Source organism: Eucalyptus grandis, chromosome 3 (genome assembly GCF_016545825.1).
Source record: "Eucalyptus grandis isolate ANBG69807.140 chromosome 3, ASM1654582v1, whole genome shotgun sequence".
NCBI classification, from domain to species: Eukaryota; Viridiplantae; Streptophyta; class Magnoliopsida; order Myrtales; family Myrtaceae; genus Eucalyptus; species Eucalyptus grandis.
In genome coordinates, this window is record NC_052614.1 from 71,569,016 (window position 1) to 71,586,658 (window position 17,643).

The 17,643-nt window shown below is 40.1% G+C and overlaps 4 protein-coding genes across 16 annotated transcripts; 2 read left to right on the forward strand and 2 right to left on the reverse strand.

Annotated features, from left to right (window-relative positions):
- Positions 1-676: 676 nt before the first annotated feature.
- LOC104438370 (putative RNA methyltransferase At5g10620) lies at positions 677-3,440 on the forward strand. Of its 10 annotated transcripts, none has more exons than XR_005549831.1 (8): positions 677-819; positions 933-959; positions 1,054-1,234; positions 1,366-1,432; positions 1,724-1,801; positions 2,119-2,264; positions 2,929-3,082; positions 3,194-3,324. XR_005549831.1 is itself a non-coding variant. In XM_010051500.3 (8 exons), exons 1-7 carry the CDS (start codon positions 759-761, stop codon positions 2,966-2,968), a joined length of 600 nt encoding a protein of 199 aa, XP_010049802.1. In that variant the 5' UTR covers positions 677-758; the 3' UTR covers positions 2,969-2,990; positions 3,194-3,332. The 10 variants fall into 10 exon arrangements, 8 of the variants coding, with proteins under 8 accessions (XP_010049802.1, XP_010049801.1, XP_039166076.1 ...); XR_005549830.1 differs by having other exon boundaries at positions 3,178-3,319; XM_010051500.3 differs by having other exon boundaries at positions 2,929-2,990; positions 3,194-3,332.
- A 404-nt stretch (positions 3,441-3,844) lies between these two features.
- LOC104438372 (cryptochrome DASH, chloroplastic/mitochondrial) lies at positions 3,845-9,307 on the forward strand. 4 transcript variants are annotated; one of them, XM_039310139.1, is made up of 13 exons: positions 3,845-4,424; positions 4,675-4,814; positions 4,913-5,185; positions 5,260-5,385; positions 5,519-5,593; positions 5,727-5,843; positions 5,935-5,981; positions 6,368-6,444; positions 6,819-6,894; positions 7,116-7,185; positions 7,344-7,470; positions 8,421-8,470; positions 8,810-9,307. In XM_039310139.1, exons 1-13 carry the CDS (start codon positions 3,989-3,991, stop codon positions 9,002-9,004), a joined length of 1,809 nt encoding a protein of 602 aa, XP_039166073.1. In that variant the 5' UTR covers positions 3,845-3,988; the 3' UTR covers positions 9,005-9,307. The 4 variants fall into 4 exon arrangements, with proteins under 4 accessions (XP_039166073.1, XP_010049806.2, XP_039166075.1 ...); XM_010051504.3 differs by having other exon boundaries at positions 7,347-7,470; XM_039310141.1 differs by lacking the exon at positions 8,421-8,470.
- A 246-nt stretch (positions 9,308-9,553) lies between these two features.
- LOC104440431 (secoisolariciresinol dehydrogenase-like) lies at positions 9,554-10,082 on the reverse strand. The gene is made up of 2 exons (XM_010053359.2): positions 9,794-10,082; positions 9,554-9,693 (listed from the first exon to the last, which is right to left on the reverse strand). Exons 1-2 carry the CDS (start codon positions 10,080-10,082, stop codon positions 9,554-9,556), a joined length of 429 nt encoding a protein of 142 aa, XP_010051661.1.
- A 3,036-nt stretch (positions 10,083-13,118) lies between these two features.
- Positions 13,119-14,725, reverse strand: LOC104438369 (secoisolariciresinol dehydrogenase). The gene is made up of 2 exons (XM_010051491.3): positions 14,493-14,725; positions 13,119-14,147 (listed from the first exon to the last, which is right to left on the reverse strand). The coding sequence occupies exons 1-2, from the start codon at positions 14,528-14,530 to the stop codon at positions 13,373-13,375; spliced, it is 813 nt and encodes a 270-aa protein (XP_010049793.2). The 5' UTR covers positions 14,531-14,725; the 3' UTR covers positions 13,119-13,372.
- Positions 14,726-17,643: the final 2,918 nt, after the last annotated feature.

Below are 17,643 nucleotides of genomic sequence, written 5' to 3' on the forward strand. Positions count from 1 at the left end.
GAAGGGTTGGCTAGGGTCGTTGAGCCTTGGCAAGGGAGCTAGCAACCTTGGCCGACTAACGGCAAGGGCTTGCAAGCCCTCACCCAAATATGGGGTGAGGGTTGCAACCTCCCCCAAATCTGGCAAGGGTTGCCGGCCCTTGCTTAGTTGGGTCAAAGTTGTCCTAAGCATGAGCAAGGGCTTGCATGCCCTCATTGTCGATTGGCCAAGGTCATCAACCTTTGGCCAAGGCTTCACAACCCTAGCCAACTCTCTCCTTACCATTGTTGGCCCTTCTTGGCAACAGTGGAGAGGTAGTGACGAGAGTTGTGCTAGCTCTTACTGAACTTCTACAATTTTTTTTTTAACATTTTAGTTTCAAATTTAATTTAATTAATATTTATATTAAAATTTGAATTTGAGGCAAAATGACGTTATTTTTGTTTATCTAATCATATCAGCGTGTAAAATGACATTGTTGTACACTTGTCTCGGCGAGAAAACACAACGTCAACATTTTGGTTGGATTTTCTTGTCATTAGCAATTAATTGATCCATTTTGAGACTTAAGTTTACTTTTTCTTTTAACTCTTGATGTTTAAGTATCCTGCATGTCAAGTTTTAACACTAAAGGATTTAGGTGTTCATTATCCTTTATTAGAGAGATATGTAAGAAAGAGAGAAAGGGTCGTCTTCCCCTTTTTAACGGACATGTTATGTTACCTCATTTCTGTACTTTCGCGACGATAATGATGCCCCGCTGTCTCTCACCCTAGAACATGGAAATGGCTGTCTCGCTCTCCGTCCGTCTCTTCGCGACGAACTCCATTCCTTCCGCAGGTTCCTGTCTCTGTCTCTGTCTCTCTGAGTTCCTGTCGTTTGGGAACATAAAGCGACCATTTTGAGGAGACCCCCATGTGGGAAACGAGATTGAAACTGTGTCTGGCTTTCAGGTGGAACTGGAAGATGTAACTACACTGGTCAGTCTGTGGTAGTCTTCCCTCACTCTCTCTCCAAATTCTGAATTTTTCACTCTCATCTCACCTTTTTGTTCCACCGAATCGCATCTTGAAGAGATTGCTGAGTGGTTTGAATCGATTGGTGTGGGACAGAGAGCGCTTCCGATACGAGTATTCACCGTGGGCAAGAAGAGATCGCCTGCGGTGCAGCTACTAGTGGACGAGTACACCTCCAAGCTCCGACGTTATTGCGCCGTCGAGGATGTCCAAGTTCGCTCCAACCCTAGAAATGCACGGTGGGTCGCCCTCCCCACCCTCTTTCCCACTTCCCCACGTTTCGCAATCCCGAGATCTTTCCTAAAAGAAGTTCCTTTTGGAATTAGTGTGCTGTGCACACTGGTCAATCACAGAGTTAGCCCTTTTGCAGTGAGAAGCAGGCTCAAATTGTCGATGAAGATGTGGCAGTCATGAATCTTATTAAACCTGATGATTGGGTATTACTCTTGTTTTGACTCGGAGCCAATTCACAGTTCCTAATCATTCTGTTAAAGCAGGAATGACCGAATTCCCCGAAAAAAACCTGCCTTCCATAAGGGAACAGCTGCTCATTTTCTGTATGTGATTTTTTGTCGCACTCTACGCGTGTTTGAGTGCAGCCTGGTTGTGGTGTCAGAACAGCAAGATATGCGTTTAGTGAAATGTCTGCATTCAGCTTACTTATGGCTGCATACAACTGATGATGAAAATCAGAAGGCAGAATTTATGTGATTCTTTTTCTTTTTCAGGTCGTGCTGTTGGATGAGCAGGGGATAGACATTGAGTCAGAGGAGATGGCTGAGTTGATTGGTGGTGCTGCAGATAAGGTATGAATTCCTGCTCCACTTCACATCCACAAGTTCTTTATAGCAATATTACTATCATCATACAGTCCCAATTGGAACAGATGGTAGAAAATTCTATCGATCGTTACTATGTGTAGTATGTATCTTATATACCTTAGGTTCTCTATGACACGACATGCATTGCTATGAATTAGAGAGTCCCATGGAAGACTGTTGCATTTTTCTTCTAAGCTCTTTCTTTCGCTTTATATCATCATCATCATTACAGAGATGTTAGTATGTTTGATTCTGGCATGAATGAAACTTACTTGGAGTCATCTCTCCTTTTGATATTTTAGGGAGCTTCAAAGCTATCATTTTGCATCGGTGGACCTTATGGTCATGGACCAAAATTGAGAGAACGTGCCAACATATCAATCAAGTTATCTTCCCTGGTCTTGAATCACCAAATTGCACTTGTTGTGCTGATGGAACAACTCTACAGGTTATTTGCAAGAACTACCAGAGCAAAGTCATGTTTCCATAAGCTATTGGACCTTAGGATTAACCTTCTCTATTAAATTTCAAATTAATGTCTGTCATAGGGTACCTTGCTGAATTTCATTGACAAAAGAATATTCACCAAGCTTGGAGCACCAAAACCAATATGTATTTAAAGATTAACATAAAGTGAGTTGTTCGATGTTCGACAACCGTACCTTTTTGGTTACCGAACATTACTTAATTACTCTTCTGATAATGGATAGTGGTGAAACTTCCATCACAAATATCCCCAGATAAGAATTAACCTGCCATTTGACCTGATGGATGATAAAATTCATGCTGAGGTGTATCTACTGTCTCTTTTTGCATAGGGGTGCATGCTCTAACTCACTTTTTATATATGGAGCAACCATGTTCCTTCACTTGTTGCTCGTGGGTCAGAAGAATTCAGAAATTCTTGTTTCTTTCAATTTAGCAATGGTAGGATAGTTCAAGAGTACGGCCCTAACAGTTGGTGGAGTCATGGTTATTGGGTAAAATGACACCTGCGATCTACACACTCGTAATGTTACCATAAAGGCAAGCCGTCATCTGAATGTTGATCATGCTCTGACCATGTTGGTCGCTCACGGTAAACAATTAATGCTTTCTTCTTGCATTTTCAGGTCATGGACAATCCTGAAGGGGCAAAAGTATCATCACTAGCCATTCCACCTGCGTATCTGAGGTTGTTACTTATGTGGGGAGTGGACTTTTTATGTTCAGCACATCCTATGCATTCTTAATTTCTCACATCTATGTCGATTTCATAGACTTAAGGTAGTGCACCATTCTCAAAGCTGGACCTGTCAGTGGTTTACTACAACTTGTAGTTTCGTACCAGCACCTCTGCAATCTCACGAATTTGGGTGTAGGGTTCATCTTCTGCAGGAACGTACATACAGAGAAAGAAACGCTCGACAGAGTGCATGGAGCTGTAGAACTGCCTTCCATGCTTTGTTTTGTTCGCCTTTCGCAGCCAATTTTAAGGACATACTGGTTGGGCGACTCGCTGGTTGACAAAGCTGAATGTAGAATGTAGTTGGAATCTAATTGAGTCGACTTTTATAATATGTCGTGAAATATAATGGACCAACCAGCTTTGTTCTATTGCAAAGCATCCACTTGGTTTCCGTTTCGCAGGATCGCTTGTTATGTGTTGATCTACGGAGAAATCTTTTGATTATGTTTGAATTCGAAATAGGTTTCCGTGGCAGTTAGCGGGAAATAGTGAGGCATGAAGCGCCAGACAACATGGTTTGACATGGTTCCTTTTCATGTGCAAGAGGCAGCCCAAATCCTTATTGTTTAGGATTCACACCGAGTGTAATGGGCGGCCTTGCATAAACATATTCCTTGTATTGATAAGTCGATCTAAAATATAGATATAGCATCTTCCTTTAATAAAAGGACAGTGCACGTTAATCAATTTTTTGGGTTTTTACTGCATTTTGTGTCTGGTTCACCTTAGGAAAACAGTTGGTTCTTTTCGCCCAACGAGTAGCGACCTTCACTCACTCGGCGGCGAACCGCTAACATTGTCAGTGGATAACAAACGACCACGTCACGACAAAGATGCGTGCCTACGTGTCAATGTCCGTATCTCTCTCTCTCTCTCTCTCTCTCTCTCTCTGAGCTCATTGATAGGTGGGGAGTTGGGGCACGTGGAACGAAAGAGGAAACGGCATGGCCCTGTTTCGATCACCAGCCTCACCACTCCGTCCCAGTCTCAGACTGAGACGCCTCCTCAACGCATCAAGATCCAAGCTTTGTCTTCGTTCCCCAACGGCAATGGCTATGGCTTCTTCTTCTTCTTCTTCTGCCTCTGAACATACCGAACCCATGCCCGCATCGGCAAAACTTTTCCACGTCCCTGCACTGAACGCCCTCGAAATGGAGCGAATTGCGGACGAGACCATGCACAGATACTCCCGCAGTAACAATGACGCGAAGAGGAAGGGCCGAGGGACGGTGATCGTGTGGTTCAGGAACGATCTGAGGGTGTTGGACAACGAGGTTTTGTTCCAGGCCTGGTGTTCCTCTGAGCTCGTCTTGCCCGTTTATTGCCTTGACCCCCGCCACTTCGCCACCACCCATTACTTTGGCTTCCCCAAGACTGGCGGTAAAATATCATCGTCTTTTATCTCTCCTCTCTCTTTCCCTGCACCAACAAAAGCCGAGTTCATATGCACTTCCCATTCTCCAATCTAAACCCCTTCTTTGACTTTATCATTGATAACTCTCGGCATTTCTACCAATATGACTATGCATGCTTACCCTTTTGCTATTGTTGTGTTTGTGGAACATTAAGTGATTACAAAGTGATTCTGATTGGTAAAAGATCGAAGTTGTGTCACTTCTATTTTTGGCAGCTTTGAGGGCACAGTTTCTAATTGAGTGTTTGGAGGACCTGAAACGGAATTTGGTAAAGCGGGGTCTTGACTTGCTTATACGCCAAGGGAAGCCTGAAGAGATTCTTCCATCCATTGCCAGAACATTCGGAGCACATGCGGTGAAGTCCTTCCCCCACTCCTTCGCGATTATACAGCTACCCAGATAAGTTCTGATCCACCTAAACGAGAATGACATCATGTTTGTTGTGCTTTCCAGGTTTATGCCCAGAAAGAAACTTGCAGTGAAGAGCTGGATGTTGAAAGACGGGTTTGCAAAGGTCTGCAGCTAGTAGCATTATCTTCCAAAGCTACATCCAACGAGCTCAGTGGCACGGATCCTTCGATTGATGCCAAGCCACGGCACGCCTCTGGCATCAGCTTCAAGGAGGACCCACAGTTACATCTTATGTGGGGTAGTACTATGTACCACATTGATGACCTTCCGTTTGGTATCGATCATATACCTGATGTGTATACTCAATTCCGCAAGGCATGTATCCTCTCTTCAATTGCTGTGCTGGAGACGTAAAGAAACATGTGCGCTAATGAAATCGATAATTGCAGTCTGTCGAATCTAAATGCAGGATCCGAGATTGCATAAAGGTTCCGAAATATCTAGGGCCAGCACCTTCCACTAGTGATTGGGGCTGTATTCCTACACTTGGGCAGCTTGGGCTTTCCTTAGATCAGGCATGTTATCGATTCAATCTTTCGTGAACTTTGTTGGCATATAAATTTTTCATTGCACCTGTGCAAAGTTTGAATTCAGTAATGCAGCTCTAGTAACACAGATATTCTTAACCCACTTTTCCTTTGTATGCAGGTCAAAAGAGGGATGAAGTTTTCTGGGGGTGAAAATGCAGCATTGAGCAGAGTACATGAATACTTCTGGAAAAGGGTAAGATATTACTTAGATTACTCTGTTGCTCTTACCTTTCTTGATTCTAAGTAGATCTGTCTAGCATAATGTTTTTTGTCATCACTGAAGTAGCTGCCATATTTTGAAATGTTACTTCTTGCTTCCCACGTAGGATTTATTAAGTACTTACAAAAAGACTAGGAATGGGATGGTCGGGGCTGATTACTCAACTAAACTTTCCCCCTGGCTTGCTACAGGATGCCTTTCTCCCTGTCTTTTATGTGAAGAGGTGGCTAGAAATGTGACTTTTTTCTCTATTGTATGCATAGTAATATTAAAGGATAATTCTGATGAGAGCTATTTATCTTTTGGACATGTAGGTGAAAAGATATGAAAAGGAAAGGGTGGCAAATGATTCAACATATTGGTCTCTCTCTCTCTCTCTCTCATGCATGTGTCTGCTCTTTTGTTTAAGCTGCACAGGCACATATACAGATGAGCATACTGATGCTTAAATGCAATGTGTATGCTCACTCTCGTTTTTGGCAAACATAACACTTACTATGTAATTAACTGTCTCTGTTTGATTCATGTTTTTCTGTTAAAAACATCCAACTTTTTCCCCTCTTAGGCTGGTAAGTCACCATTTTAGCTTCACAGTTGATCAAATTACGAATCTTAAGCATGAAAGTCTAGCTAGGCACTCAGAAGTTCTATCTAATGGCAAAAAGCTTTCCACTGAGAAGAGCAAAATTCAACTCTCAAGCATAATCTTACCTTCCTTTGCTTACCCAATCATTTCCATCCTTTCAGGGTCTTGTTTGAATTGATTTGGAGGGATTACTTCAGGTTTCTTTCAATCAAATATGGAAATTCCATTTTCCATCTGGGTAAGGGCTTCAATGCAGTTAACACTTGATCTAGTTCTTCAATTAAAACGGAACATTCCATCAGATGGATATCATACTTTAGTCTTTAGGAAATAGAAGATTTTGATAGAAATACCATACAAAGCATAGTCAAATTAGGTATTAGGATGCAATAAGTTGTGCCATGGTGATATAACCACCAAAACGCGGTTCTTTCCAAACATAATATACCTTAAACAGCGACATTGTGTCATTTTGGAAAGAACTGCTTCACTACCTCGTATTAGTAGTATAGCAGCACATATTTTGTTTCGGTAGATGCACATCATGCGGTTTTGTTTACTGTTTCTCTATATGCCTTTGGACATTTCCATCACCTAGTTCGATCTTTAAAGGTGGTCCAAGGAAAGTGAAGAGAAACTGGAGCCAAGATGGGAAACTGTTCAACTGCTGGAAAGATGGCTGTACAGGGTATAGCATATTTCTGTTATTCTGCTTGTCCAATGTATTCTCACTTGGAGACAGGTTTTATAAGTGGCATTGGCATCTGTTAAGCACTGGGAAATGAATGATCATAATTCATTTTGATTCCAAAAGACTTTGGTTTTGCTGAAGTAGCTTAATCTTCTATTAATTTCTCTGTCCAATCTCTTCAGCAGTATCAATTCTTATGTAGCTTGTTAACTCCTTAGGTATCCTCTAATAGATGCAAATATGAAGGAACTATCAACCACTGGATTTATGTCGAACAGAGGAAGACAGGTCAGCCTCAGTCATATTTGCTTACATGTTTACATTAAAATTTAGTGTACACAGAACTTTCAGAATATAAAATGAATGGAAATTCTTTCCCCTTCCTATGCGAAATCCTGTCTGTAATAAAATTAGTTTTTTACCTCATGGATGTGATGTCTATTCAACAGATTGTATGTTCATTTCTTGTTCGTGACATGGGTCTTGACTGGCGTATGGGAGCTGAATGGTTTGAGACCTGTCTTCTTGATTATGATCCTTGCTCGAACTATGGAAATTGGACGTATGGTGCAGGTGATACTTATTTTCATGCTTCCAGTTCAGAACATCATGTATGCTTTTTGCATGGTTTCCAACTCTATCATGGGATTACACTAGCATGTTCATCGGTTTTTCTTCTGAAAGTTCTATCTTACATCACATATAACACGTTGAAATGAAATGGAAAAGATTTTGATTCCCCATAACTTGGTGATGATATATGACTTGTACAGCATCTTATGAAGCTAAAGGACACATTATCGCACTTGCATTTTTGTCCTCTGCACGGAAACCTCCTGGGTGGATATTGCATGACAAGTGGATAATTGACCTCATATTTACAGAAATAGGATTAAGACATGGTATTTCGGAATTTGATTTGAATTATAAATTATAGCTCCGATCTAGCAGACAGAATTATTGCAGATTTCATAGGACCTTTATCGAGAAAATCCCAAAGATGACCAAAGTATGTAAGGGAGACTAAAATTTGAAACTAACAATATATAGCTGCTCATATTCCACACTTTCTTTTTCGGCATCTAGTTCTTATTCGTGATCATGCTTTGTGCTTCAAATTGTTGTTTTCCTTGAATGTCCAGGAGACCTAAAATTGTTACTTACAAGTAAACCAGCTAACCATTGTTGGGAGACTAATTCCTGCATTTTACAATTCTCATAAGCTAGACTAATGTACAATCACCTTCTGAAAAAAGAGGTTACTTTGGTGCATCACGAGGGAGGGTAATTTATCTTTTTTTTTGAAAATGCAAATGAATTATATTTGAAATAGATAATGAATTTTCTTTCTCTTGATAATAATTAATTTTACTGACCAGTTAGCCAATGGTCAGCTTGTTTTATCATTCTCATTCAAAGAAAAGTTTTATCTTTCTGATGCACAGTCATGGAACTCCTACTGGTGACGTAATACCTATCTAGGTTTATAGTTACATTACATTGTATGTTTTCTTTCTGCACAGGAGTTGGGAATGACCCTAGAGAGGATCGTTATTTCAGCATCCCTAAACAAGTGCGTATGCTTTTCTTTCAACTGTTTGCTTTACATGAAGGGACAAATGTGCTTATAGAGAGTCTAGATGGTTAGTTTGTTGGTTTATAGTCTTCAAGTTAGTAAGCCTTTGTAACTATCAAACACTGACCTTGTAGGCTTGGCTTAAATAGTGGATGTGGTGATTGGAGAGGTTAATTTATTTCTTGTAAGAGGAGGCTTATTGTGTTTCAGGCAGCATGGTGGCTACTTTGTAAGAGCCCCTGTACTGTTGGGGCTCTGTATTAGTAAATGCATTTTCTTTTCGCCTTAAGTTGTATTTTAAATCTCTGACTCAGTATAACTTCAAAAATTACTCAGGCACAAACATATGATCCCGAAGGAGAATATGTAGCATTTTGGTTGCCTCAGCTACGAATGCTTCCGAAAGATAAACGGCACTTTCCTGGGAGATTATATATTCAGCAGATTGTGCCCCTGAAGTTTGGGAATAATCCTAGACAACATGGCACTCAGACCATTTTGTCTGACAGACAGAGAAAGTCTAGAAGATAGATGAAAGGACACTGAAGACAAAAAGAAGAAAGTAACTACCAGGGAATTAGTGTCTTCTCAAATTGATTGACATCCTGAAGAACTGCAAAAATGGGGCAGCTGAATCTGCCGTGATCTCTTCTCTGCAATGAGGTTTCATTCTTATTCATAGTAGAAAAAGTGTTGGTTTTTTGAGTCTTCTTCTTAATATCTATCTTCTTCAATGTTGGACTTAACTTTAAATACAGCAGATTAACTATTGTTGAACTCGGAAATTTCAATGAATTGAAGAGAGTAATTTGATAGCGTGGTTGAAAATGTCTACCCATCATTGTCTGGATACCAGGAGCATTAAGATGACAGATTATATATGTTTAAATGCTGTGCACAATCGTGCCTGTTCCTCTTTGTTAGTCAAGGTTTTGTGTAGCTTTGCGGTGATGACATGCCAGAAAATGACTTACTGTGAAGATCATTTGCCTGCTGAGATATCGAGATCCGCAGCTACTGAGTGAAGAGTTATTGTTAACTTAGATACGAAGGAGTGAAACGGTGATTGTAATATCGAGTTTAAGCACGAGCGCATAAGCCAAAGGTGGTATTAATGGTGGTGAAGCCCCCATCCACTGCTAAATTATGGCCACTAATGTACTTGGACTTGTAGCTCCCCAAAAACAAAGCAGCCTCGGTTAAATGCCTTTTTTGAAGAGCTGCCCATTGTAGGTTTGAATACACTCGGAATCCTCCATTCCCATGAGTTATTGGAGAAGTGCCTTGACAATAGTTTTGAAATGAAACAAAGTGACAGACAGTTCACGCGAACCCCGTGTCCGAGCTCGGTGGCCACACTCCTTTTGAGCTCCATGATGTCGTACTTGGAGCTGGTGTACGCAAGGGACGCAACCCAGCCCACGCCTGAGCTGAAACTTCCTACATTGATGATGCTTCCTCTTCGCGATGGGATAAGGGCCTGAGCTGAATGCTTGGTCCTTAAGAAAACATCCGTCAGGTTCACACTAACCACTCTCTCGAAGTCGGCCCTCTCATTGTACAGTATGTTGGATTTGGCTTCATCACCAACCGCAGCCTTGTTCACCATTATATCAAACTTTACGTGCTCATCAACTTCAGCGTTAATGGCATTTTTGAGGTCGGACTCGCTTGATACATCCGCATTGTGAAAAGAGCATGGTCACTGGTCCTAGGTCCTAGGTCCTTGTACACCGACTTGCCTAAGTTTTCACGAGTATCGGCTATAAGGACTTTAGCCCCACGTTTGGAGAACTAATCAAATCCTAAAATGTCCTCACCGGTCATTGTTAAAAGAAAAGGCCAACGCGGCAGCCAGGGAGAAAGAGGATATCCTTAAAAAGTTGTGGTGGTCTGAGTATGTGGCTCTTGATCACTTCGCTCGCAACCGATTAGGATGATGAACAAATCAAGACAGCTGCAAGACCACTGCCAGCTCACTCTTGCTCATTTCGATTCCCTCCTCTCTTCTCTGTCTTCCTTGTGAAGCTGTCACTGGCGGTCATCACGAGCTTTCGTATAAGAGAGCATTGTCCTAGACAACCCACACGGCACGAAAACGTCGTTTTCCTTAATGTTTTGTCCTCTTTTTTCCCCTGCGCGCAAGAATCACGCTCTGCCCAACTTTCTGGTTGGACTTGGCTTTACTCAAATACATCATTTTCTTCTCGATGCATCTAATTCCTCTTTCTCCCTTCTTTGATACATTTAGAACCACAGGCCTGTGTAAATAAAAGCTTGCACGATCGGCAACGTCCATTCCATACTATATGCACGCGGGAAGATATTGCCGGCATCATTTTTTAGGACCGACGCTTAACAATCATTGTTTAAGCTTTAATCCTTATATATAAGTGTTTTAAAGTGCATCGTTGACTAATCATCGTTGAAGCTAGCTTGCGACTCCAAGACTAGACGCCTTTTGATCAAGACAAGACATGTCGGCAGCTATTTATCCACTCTGCTTATGAGGACGACTACATGAGAATTTGAAGTCGCATCACCCCCATTTGAAAGCTGACTTTGTATATATGCGACAAGAGCAGAAAAATGAAGTTGATCATATCTCTTACAATGTTTAAAGAGTTCACAGATAATTATAAAAACACTCTCAATTACTTCCAAGTTCTATATCGATACATTAAAAAGTCCCAAAACTCCACTTAAAAGATGAAACTGTGTGAATAATGACCAGTATCTCACTAACAACATTGCAACCACGCACGAAAAATGCTAAGTTTATTGAGACTGGTTTATAAAATCCGCATACTAAATGACATTTCAGACTGCAAGTCAATTTTTAAATAAATTGATCATATTCCACAGTCAATAGCGGTCTGACACTTAGTGGGTCTGACTAATGGACCAATTTAGGCTTGCTTGCCTGATGCCTTTTCGTGCCAGGCCAGGCCCGGCCAATGAGGCTGGTGTGCCAACGGCAAGCCCATCACATTTTCGAACCTATTTTAACCATTTTTTTTTTTTAAAATTCCAACCCTGGATCTTTTCTTTAATCTTTTTCAAATTACCATTTCATTTTATCAAAAAAAAAATTATAAATGATTTAATCCCTAGGTGGCCATTCGTTCCATGAGTTGCAAGAGAAATCTCTTCCACTGATAAGTAGACTATATATTATGGTAAAGGCTAAAGCTCCCTAATCTCTATACGAATATGCTGATAGGATGCTCACATTGGCATCGGCAATTAGATATAATAAATGATGTCGTTACCGACCAAAAAAATAAAAAAATGATGCCGTTACAACTCTTAAAATTATGATTTTACGGATGAAATTATAGGCTGGTAAAGTCTCGGTAAAGATGGGAGGTTACTATCGAGGAGCGATTCAAAAGTTCTTTTTTTTTTTTTGTCGGTCCTACTCTATTCCTACTCTACACTCACTCTCGGACTTTTGTCTCGGGCGTGGGAGTCGAAACCCAGAAACTTACGCGTTCCCACCCCATCCCCCGAGAAGGTGGGGATTTGAACCCTCACCTCCCCCTTCCATGTTAGAAGGGTGGCCATTGGAGCGAATCCCAGGTGGTTAGCGATTCAAAAGTTTAAGCAATTGGGTTTGCTTCAAAACCGTCACTTGTTCATTTAAGGCTACTAATATGAGAGCCAAATTGTAAATAAGTATCTTTGTCGAGATGCGACAAATGTAAACCATTGTTTAAAGGAAAACTTTTTTGGAGAAATTATTTCCCAACTTTTCGGTAGTTGAATAATGAAAAATTAATTCAATTACTGAAAAATTAATTCAATTACATTTTTTTCATTGACTAAAAACAACAAGTTTAGATTGGGGAAAATAACTTTTCCTCTAGCAAGAAGGAAATCACCTTTCCTTAATCACCAAAAAAATAATAACTTATTGTTTTCCTTGAAAATGTTTTTTCGGAAAATATTTTCTTTTATCATGAAACTGTCAATGAAAAAAGAACACCTTTATAAAAAGGTCAAATTACCAAAAAAATCTCAAACGTATTGCAATTGTACTAATTCGGTCTTAAACTTTTCGATTTGACTAATATAGTCATAATTTATTGATTTGTTAATGTAGGCCTTCTAACCAAGTTTGGTCGATAAATCATTAAGTGGATATTGGCTGTCTAACATGGAATGCATGAACAATTTTATAATATTTCAGAATTTTTTGAATTTTAAAATTTTTTATTTCTTTTTCTTTTATTTTTTATTTTTAAGCCTAGTGAGGGTTGCCAATCGACCCTCACCTACCATGGGCAAGCCCTCCCTAGACCTAGCAAGGGTTGCGACCGACAAGGGCTTCGGTGCCCTTGTCTAGTGGTCGGCAAGGTCGGATGATGAATCTTATTGGACTTGGCAAGGAAAAAGAAAGAAAGAAAAAGAAAAAAAAAAGTATATATTTTTCAAAATTGTTCACGTCAGTGTCAGCCATCTTACATGGCACTGCCGGTGTCCATGTTAGTGATTTTCAGCCAAAATTGATTTAGGATTGTATTGACAAATCATAAAAAAGTTTAACATTAGATTGATCAAATTAAAAAATTTATGCTTGAATTGGGTTTAGAATTCCTTTTTGGTAATTTCGAATTGGCCAAAAGCCTGTGTTTACATCATATTCGAATCCGGGGAACAAATTCATTTGTCAGGAAGGGCAGTTACATTGGTCTCACTATTGACGTTAACGGAGACTTCTGGAGCTAATAAAACCACCTTCCAGGGATGTCGTCCTATCCAACGACATATTATAAAGACAACCACAGCAAGCAATCTCGCTGAAGGGTACAATTATGATAATCACTAGACTTTTTTTATTCGACACAAGGAACAAAGTGGAAAGGCAAGCAGGGAACAATGAAGAGGTGTTATTCGTTAAGCACGAGCAAACAAGCCGAAGGCGGGATTGATGGTGGTGAAGCCTCCATCCACTGCCAGATTGTGGCCGCTTATGTACTTGGATTCATCACTCCCCAGAAACACGGCAGCCTCCGCTACATCTTCTTTCTGAAGACTCACCCCATCCAAGTTAGAATACACCCCGACTCCTCCATTTCGGACGACGTTGAAAAACTCCCTTGTCAATGGTGATAGAATGAAATAAGGTGAGAGACAGTTCACGCGAATTCCGTATCGCCCAAGCTCCGCGGCCACGTTCCTTGTGAGCCCCAGGACACCGTGCTTGGAGCTGGTGTATGCATGGGGTGCTACCCCACCCACACTGGAGCTGACGCTTCCGACATTGATGATGCTTCCTCTTCGTGACAGGATCATGGCTCGAGCCGCATGCTTGGTCCCTAAAAAAACACCCGTCAGGTTCACGCTAACCACTCTCTCAAAGTCGGCTTTGTCGTTGTCCAATATGTTGGCTTTGACTGGTTCCCCGGTTGCAGCATTGTTCACCATTATGTCCAGCTTTCCATGCTTCTCAACGGCAGTGTTAATGGCTTTTTCAACGTCGGATTCGCTTGATACATCACAATGTACAAAGGATGCAGTCTCTGGCCCTAGATCCTTGCACACCGACTCGCCCAAGTCGTCGCGAATGTCAGCTATAATGACTCTAGCCCCATGCTTTGAGAAGAGCCTCGCGGTAGATTCTCCTATGCCACCCGCCCCACCAGTGATCATTGCCACCTTTCCCTCTAGTCTGAAAAGGAAAATAATCATCTCAAACTTAATCTATACGTGTCTATATCAATATGTGAATGTCTAAGTTGTGCAAGAAAAACTCCATATCGTTTTTCTTTGGGAAGATCGATCGAGAACAACGTTATGATTACAAAGAAACTGAGATAAGAAGTTTCGCTTAATGGGCCAAGCTAGCCTTCGTCTGATGCTGCCCAAGCAAAATCAAACTACTGTCTTTCAGTTTCCATGACATTGAATCATGCTTATTAAGGAACAGCGCACATGAGGGTTCGTGGCGGAAAAGTTGTATACTTTGCTTGAACCTTTTGACACGAAAAGCAATTGAGTTCTAGAATGTGGATACCTTCTTGCAGCTCGGGAAAGAAGTGCTCCTGTTGCCATAGTTTGCTCCGATACTAAATTGTTGCGTTCTGAGAAGTGTGTGGGTATTGAGGCTTTGGTCACTTGCTCCCAAGAATTTTCTTTTGGATGAACAAATCAAGACTGCCACAAGACCCTCAGCTCACTCTTACTCATTTCGATTTTCTTCCCTTTATCCCTTGTCCCTATTGTGAAGCTATCACTCGCTCCTCAGGAGCTTTCTTATAGAGAGCATTCCGATAGATAATCGTCATGTTATGAAAACCTGATTTTTCTAATTATTTTGTCCTTTTTTTCGCTACGCACGAGTATCCATCCTCTTCTTTTGATGGATTTAGAACCATAAGTTGTGTGGATGAAAGCTTAACCAATCAGCAAAGCTCGGGAGTTAGATATTGCTGACATCATTTTTAGGACCGATACTAAATAAATATTGTTCGACTTTGAATCCTTATATTTGTAAGTGTTTTAAAGTGCATTGTTGAATTAATCATCGTTGGGGCTAGCTTGCAATTCCAAAGATTAGAGGCCTTCGATCAAGAATTTGCAGAGCAGAAAAATGAAGCTACTTAGCAGTTTGCCACATGTTTGCCTGGCTTGAAGGTGAAAAAAATCATTTTCCATTGTATCTTCTATCTTAAAAGTTATTGTGCAAGTCCTTATAAATTTGTTATTATATTGCCATAGGAAAAAAAAGAAAAACAAGCGAAGAGGAATGAATATCATGAGATTATACGATGTATGACCTGTGTCCACGCAGAAAGAGGTGGCCATGAAGACCAACGAAATCAACTTAGAATTTATAAGTTCTGTTCAATCCCCATCTACCCATTGTTGACTTAGTGTATCTCTCACAATGTTTAAAGAGCTCACAAAGAATATTGTACTAATATATTAAAAACTCCCAGAAGTACACTTAAACATAGGGAAAGTATAAAAAAAATTAAATCATAAACCTATTGGCTAGCTAATTTAATCCAAAACCTTTCAATTTAGACAATTTAACAATTAAAATTTTCACGATTTGCTAATAAAGTCATTTTGGCTAATTTTGGTAAAAATTGCTGACGTGGATGTTGGCCACTCTACGTTGCATAGCCGATGCTAATATTGATAATTTTTGCAATTCTTTTTGTAAGTTTTCTGAATTTTTTTTTCTTTTTTTTCCTTTCTTTTCTTTTCTTTATGTTTTTTTCTCTATTGGATTTCCAGTCGGTAAGGTCTCTACAATGATCTAGTCAGCTGTGGGCGAGAGCCTCTGTGTCCTCCCTAGTCATCGGCTACAGAAGAGGTTTTGTTTTCACGTGGATATTATTTAGGCAATGCAATAAATGGGCCCCAAATTGACTACTCAATTCCAGCTAAATTTGGGGGTCCATCTTTTGCTCCCAGTAGTTACACCATCCTATCTTGAACTTATTGCATGTGATTTCATGACATGACTAGTAACTAGCTACCTATCTATCCACTCTTGAATCACGGAATGATAGAAAGAGAATCAGAAGACCTTATCCCAGAGCTACATAATACTATAGGTCTTGATTGGCACCAATGACTGATGACCTTAGCCCATTTCCTTGTTCGATTCTTGTGGTCTTCCATTGAGCTAGTGTTTCAGAATAAATGTTATTATTATTATTTTTTTACCGAGTCTACAAATCAACTAAGCATACTAAATGATATTTGCCTATTGCAACATGTGATTAAATAGTAAAATAAATAGAATAAAAAAATAAATCGGACACCAAATATATGTAGTTCGATTCGGTTGGTGTGACCTACGTCTACAGGGGAGTAGAAAAAAAATTCCATTGAAGAATTGCCAAAAAAGTTCTAAACCTATTGTGATTATGCCAATTCAATCATAAACTCTGTTGACACCTAAATTTTGGCGATCTAAGCATTTACTCATTACATAGAAAAATTAGGGATTAATCTTTAAGCAAAAAATAAATAATAAAAATTGCATAGCATATAATTTTAAGTGTATCATTATTTTTTGATAAGTAATAACGATTTGATATATTTGGTAAATCTTTCATATATTCATGTGATATACACACAGAAAGATATATTTCACAGAAAATTGAAAGATTTTGAGGGAATATTCTATGTGGAATATATATTTTTCTTTCTTCTTCCTTTTTGGTGCTAATCTTCGGACAATATATATATTTTGACATAATGAAAGAAACACCGGTTCTTTCCATCATCGATGGGTATGAGCAAAGGAAAGAAAATAAAATAAAATCGAGAAGATTGTGCCTTGGTCGTGTGAGTGAGATGCGATCGAAAAGAAGAGAGAAATTTTGCTTCTTCCATATAGGGACTCTATTTCTTTACATATAAAAGGGGTGTCCTGCACACATTTAAAGGTGGGGAGCCACGTAACAGAAACACAGGGCCACAATTCGTGAAAAAGAGAGGAAAGCGTGAGGGGCCACCATTCGTGAAAAAAAAGAGAAAAGAAAAAGAAACTCTCTCTCTCTCTCTCTCTCTCGTCCGAAAGGTGGTCACTTCTTCTCACAAAGTGCAGAGAAAAGAAGAAGAAGTTAGCAAAGTACAGAGAGAGGAAAGAGTGGACGTGAGAGGAAAAGAAAAAAGAAGAAGAAGAGAGGAAAGGTCATCTTTTTCGGAGAGTCTCTGTTCCTCGCTGCTGCCCGTCGCCCCGCCTCGCGTTGATCGCCGCCGCTTCCCTCCTTCCGGCAAACGACGAGCCATGCCGAGCACCCCCAGCTGCGAGCCCCACCGTCTTGAGCTCGTTGACCTGACACTGACCTACTGCTGGTCCAACCACCACAGCTGGACCACAACGCGAACCGTTGCTCGCGAATCTTTGGCACTGATCCAAATAAGGTAATTTTCTTGAATCGAATTTCTTCTCGATATTATTGCAGAAATTGGAATCTTTGATGTTAATAATGATTTCATCGAGGCTTTAGGCATTACCTAATAGGATATTATTGGTAAAAATCACTATAATTACTAATTTGATTCGTAAGACTTCATATCATTTTTTCAATTATGTTAATTTTGATGATATTTTGGTTTTGAAATCATTATAATTATTAATTTGATCCGTGAGACTTCAGATCAATTTTTTAATTATTTTGATTTTTCTTAATTGTTGTGAT

Coding starts and splice junctions, on each gene's coding strand:
- LOC104438370 (XM_010051495.3), top strand. CDS start 759: ATGGAAATGGCTGTCTCGCTCTCCGTCCGTCTCTTCGCGACGAACTCC. Junction 1,433..1,723: donor TTATTAAACCTGATGATTGG/GTATTACTCTTG, acceptor TTTCTTTTTCAG/GTCGTGCTGTTGGATGAGCA. Junction 2,991..3,193: donor ATTCCACCTGCGTATCTGAG/GTTGTTACTTAT, acceptor CATCTTCTGCAG/GAACGTACATACAGAGAAAG.
- LOC104438372 (XM_039310139.1), top strand. CDS start 3,989: ATGGCCCTGTTTCGATCACCAGCCTCACCACTCCGTCCCAGTCTCAGA. Junction 5,386..5,518: donor TTGGGCTTTCCTTAGATCAG/GCATGTTATCGA, acceptor CTTTGTATGCAG/GTCAAAAGAGGGATGAAGTT. Junction 5,982..6,367: donor GCAAATGATTCAACATATTG/GTCTCTCTCTCT, acceptor CCATCCTTTCAG/GGTCTTGTTTGAATTGATTT.
- LOC104440431 (XM_010053359.2), bottom strand. CDS start 10,082: ATGGTGAACAAGGCTGCGGTTGGTGATGAAGCCAAATCCAACATACTG. Junction 9,694..9,793: donor ACACGGGGTTCGCGTGAACT/GTCTGTCACTTT, acceptor TACAATGGGCAG/CTCTTCAAAAAAGGCATTTA.
- LOC104438369 (XM_010051491.3), bottom strand. CDS start 14,530: ATGGCAACAGGAGCACTTCTTTCCCGAGCTGCAAGAAG. Junction 14,148..14,492: donor CTTTCCCGAGCTGCAAGAAG/GTATCCACATTC, acceptor TTTCCTTTTCAG/ACTAGAGGGAAAGGTGGCAA.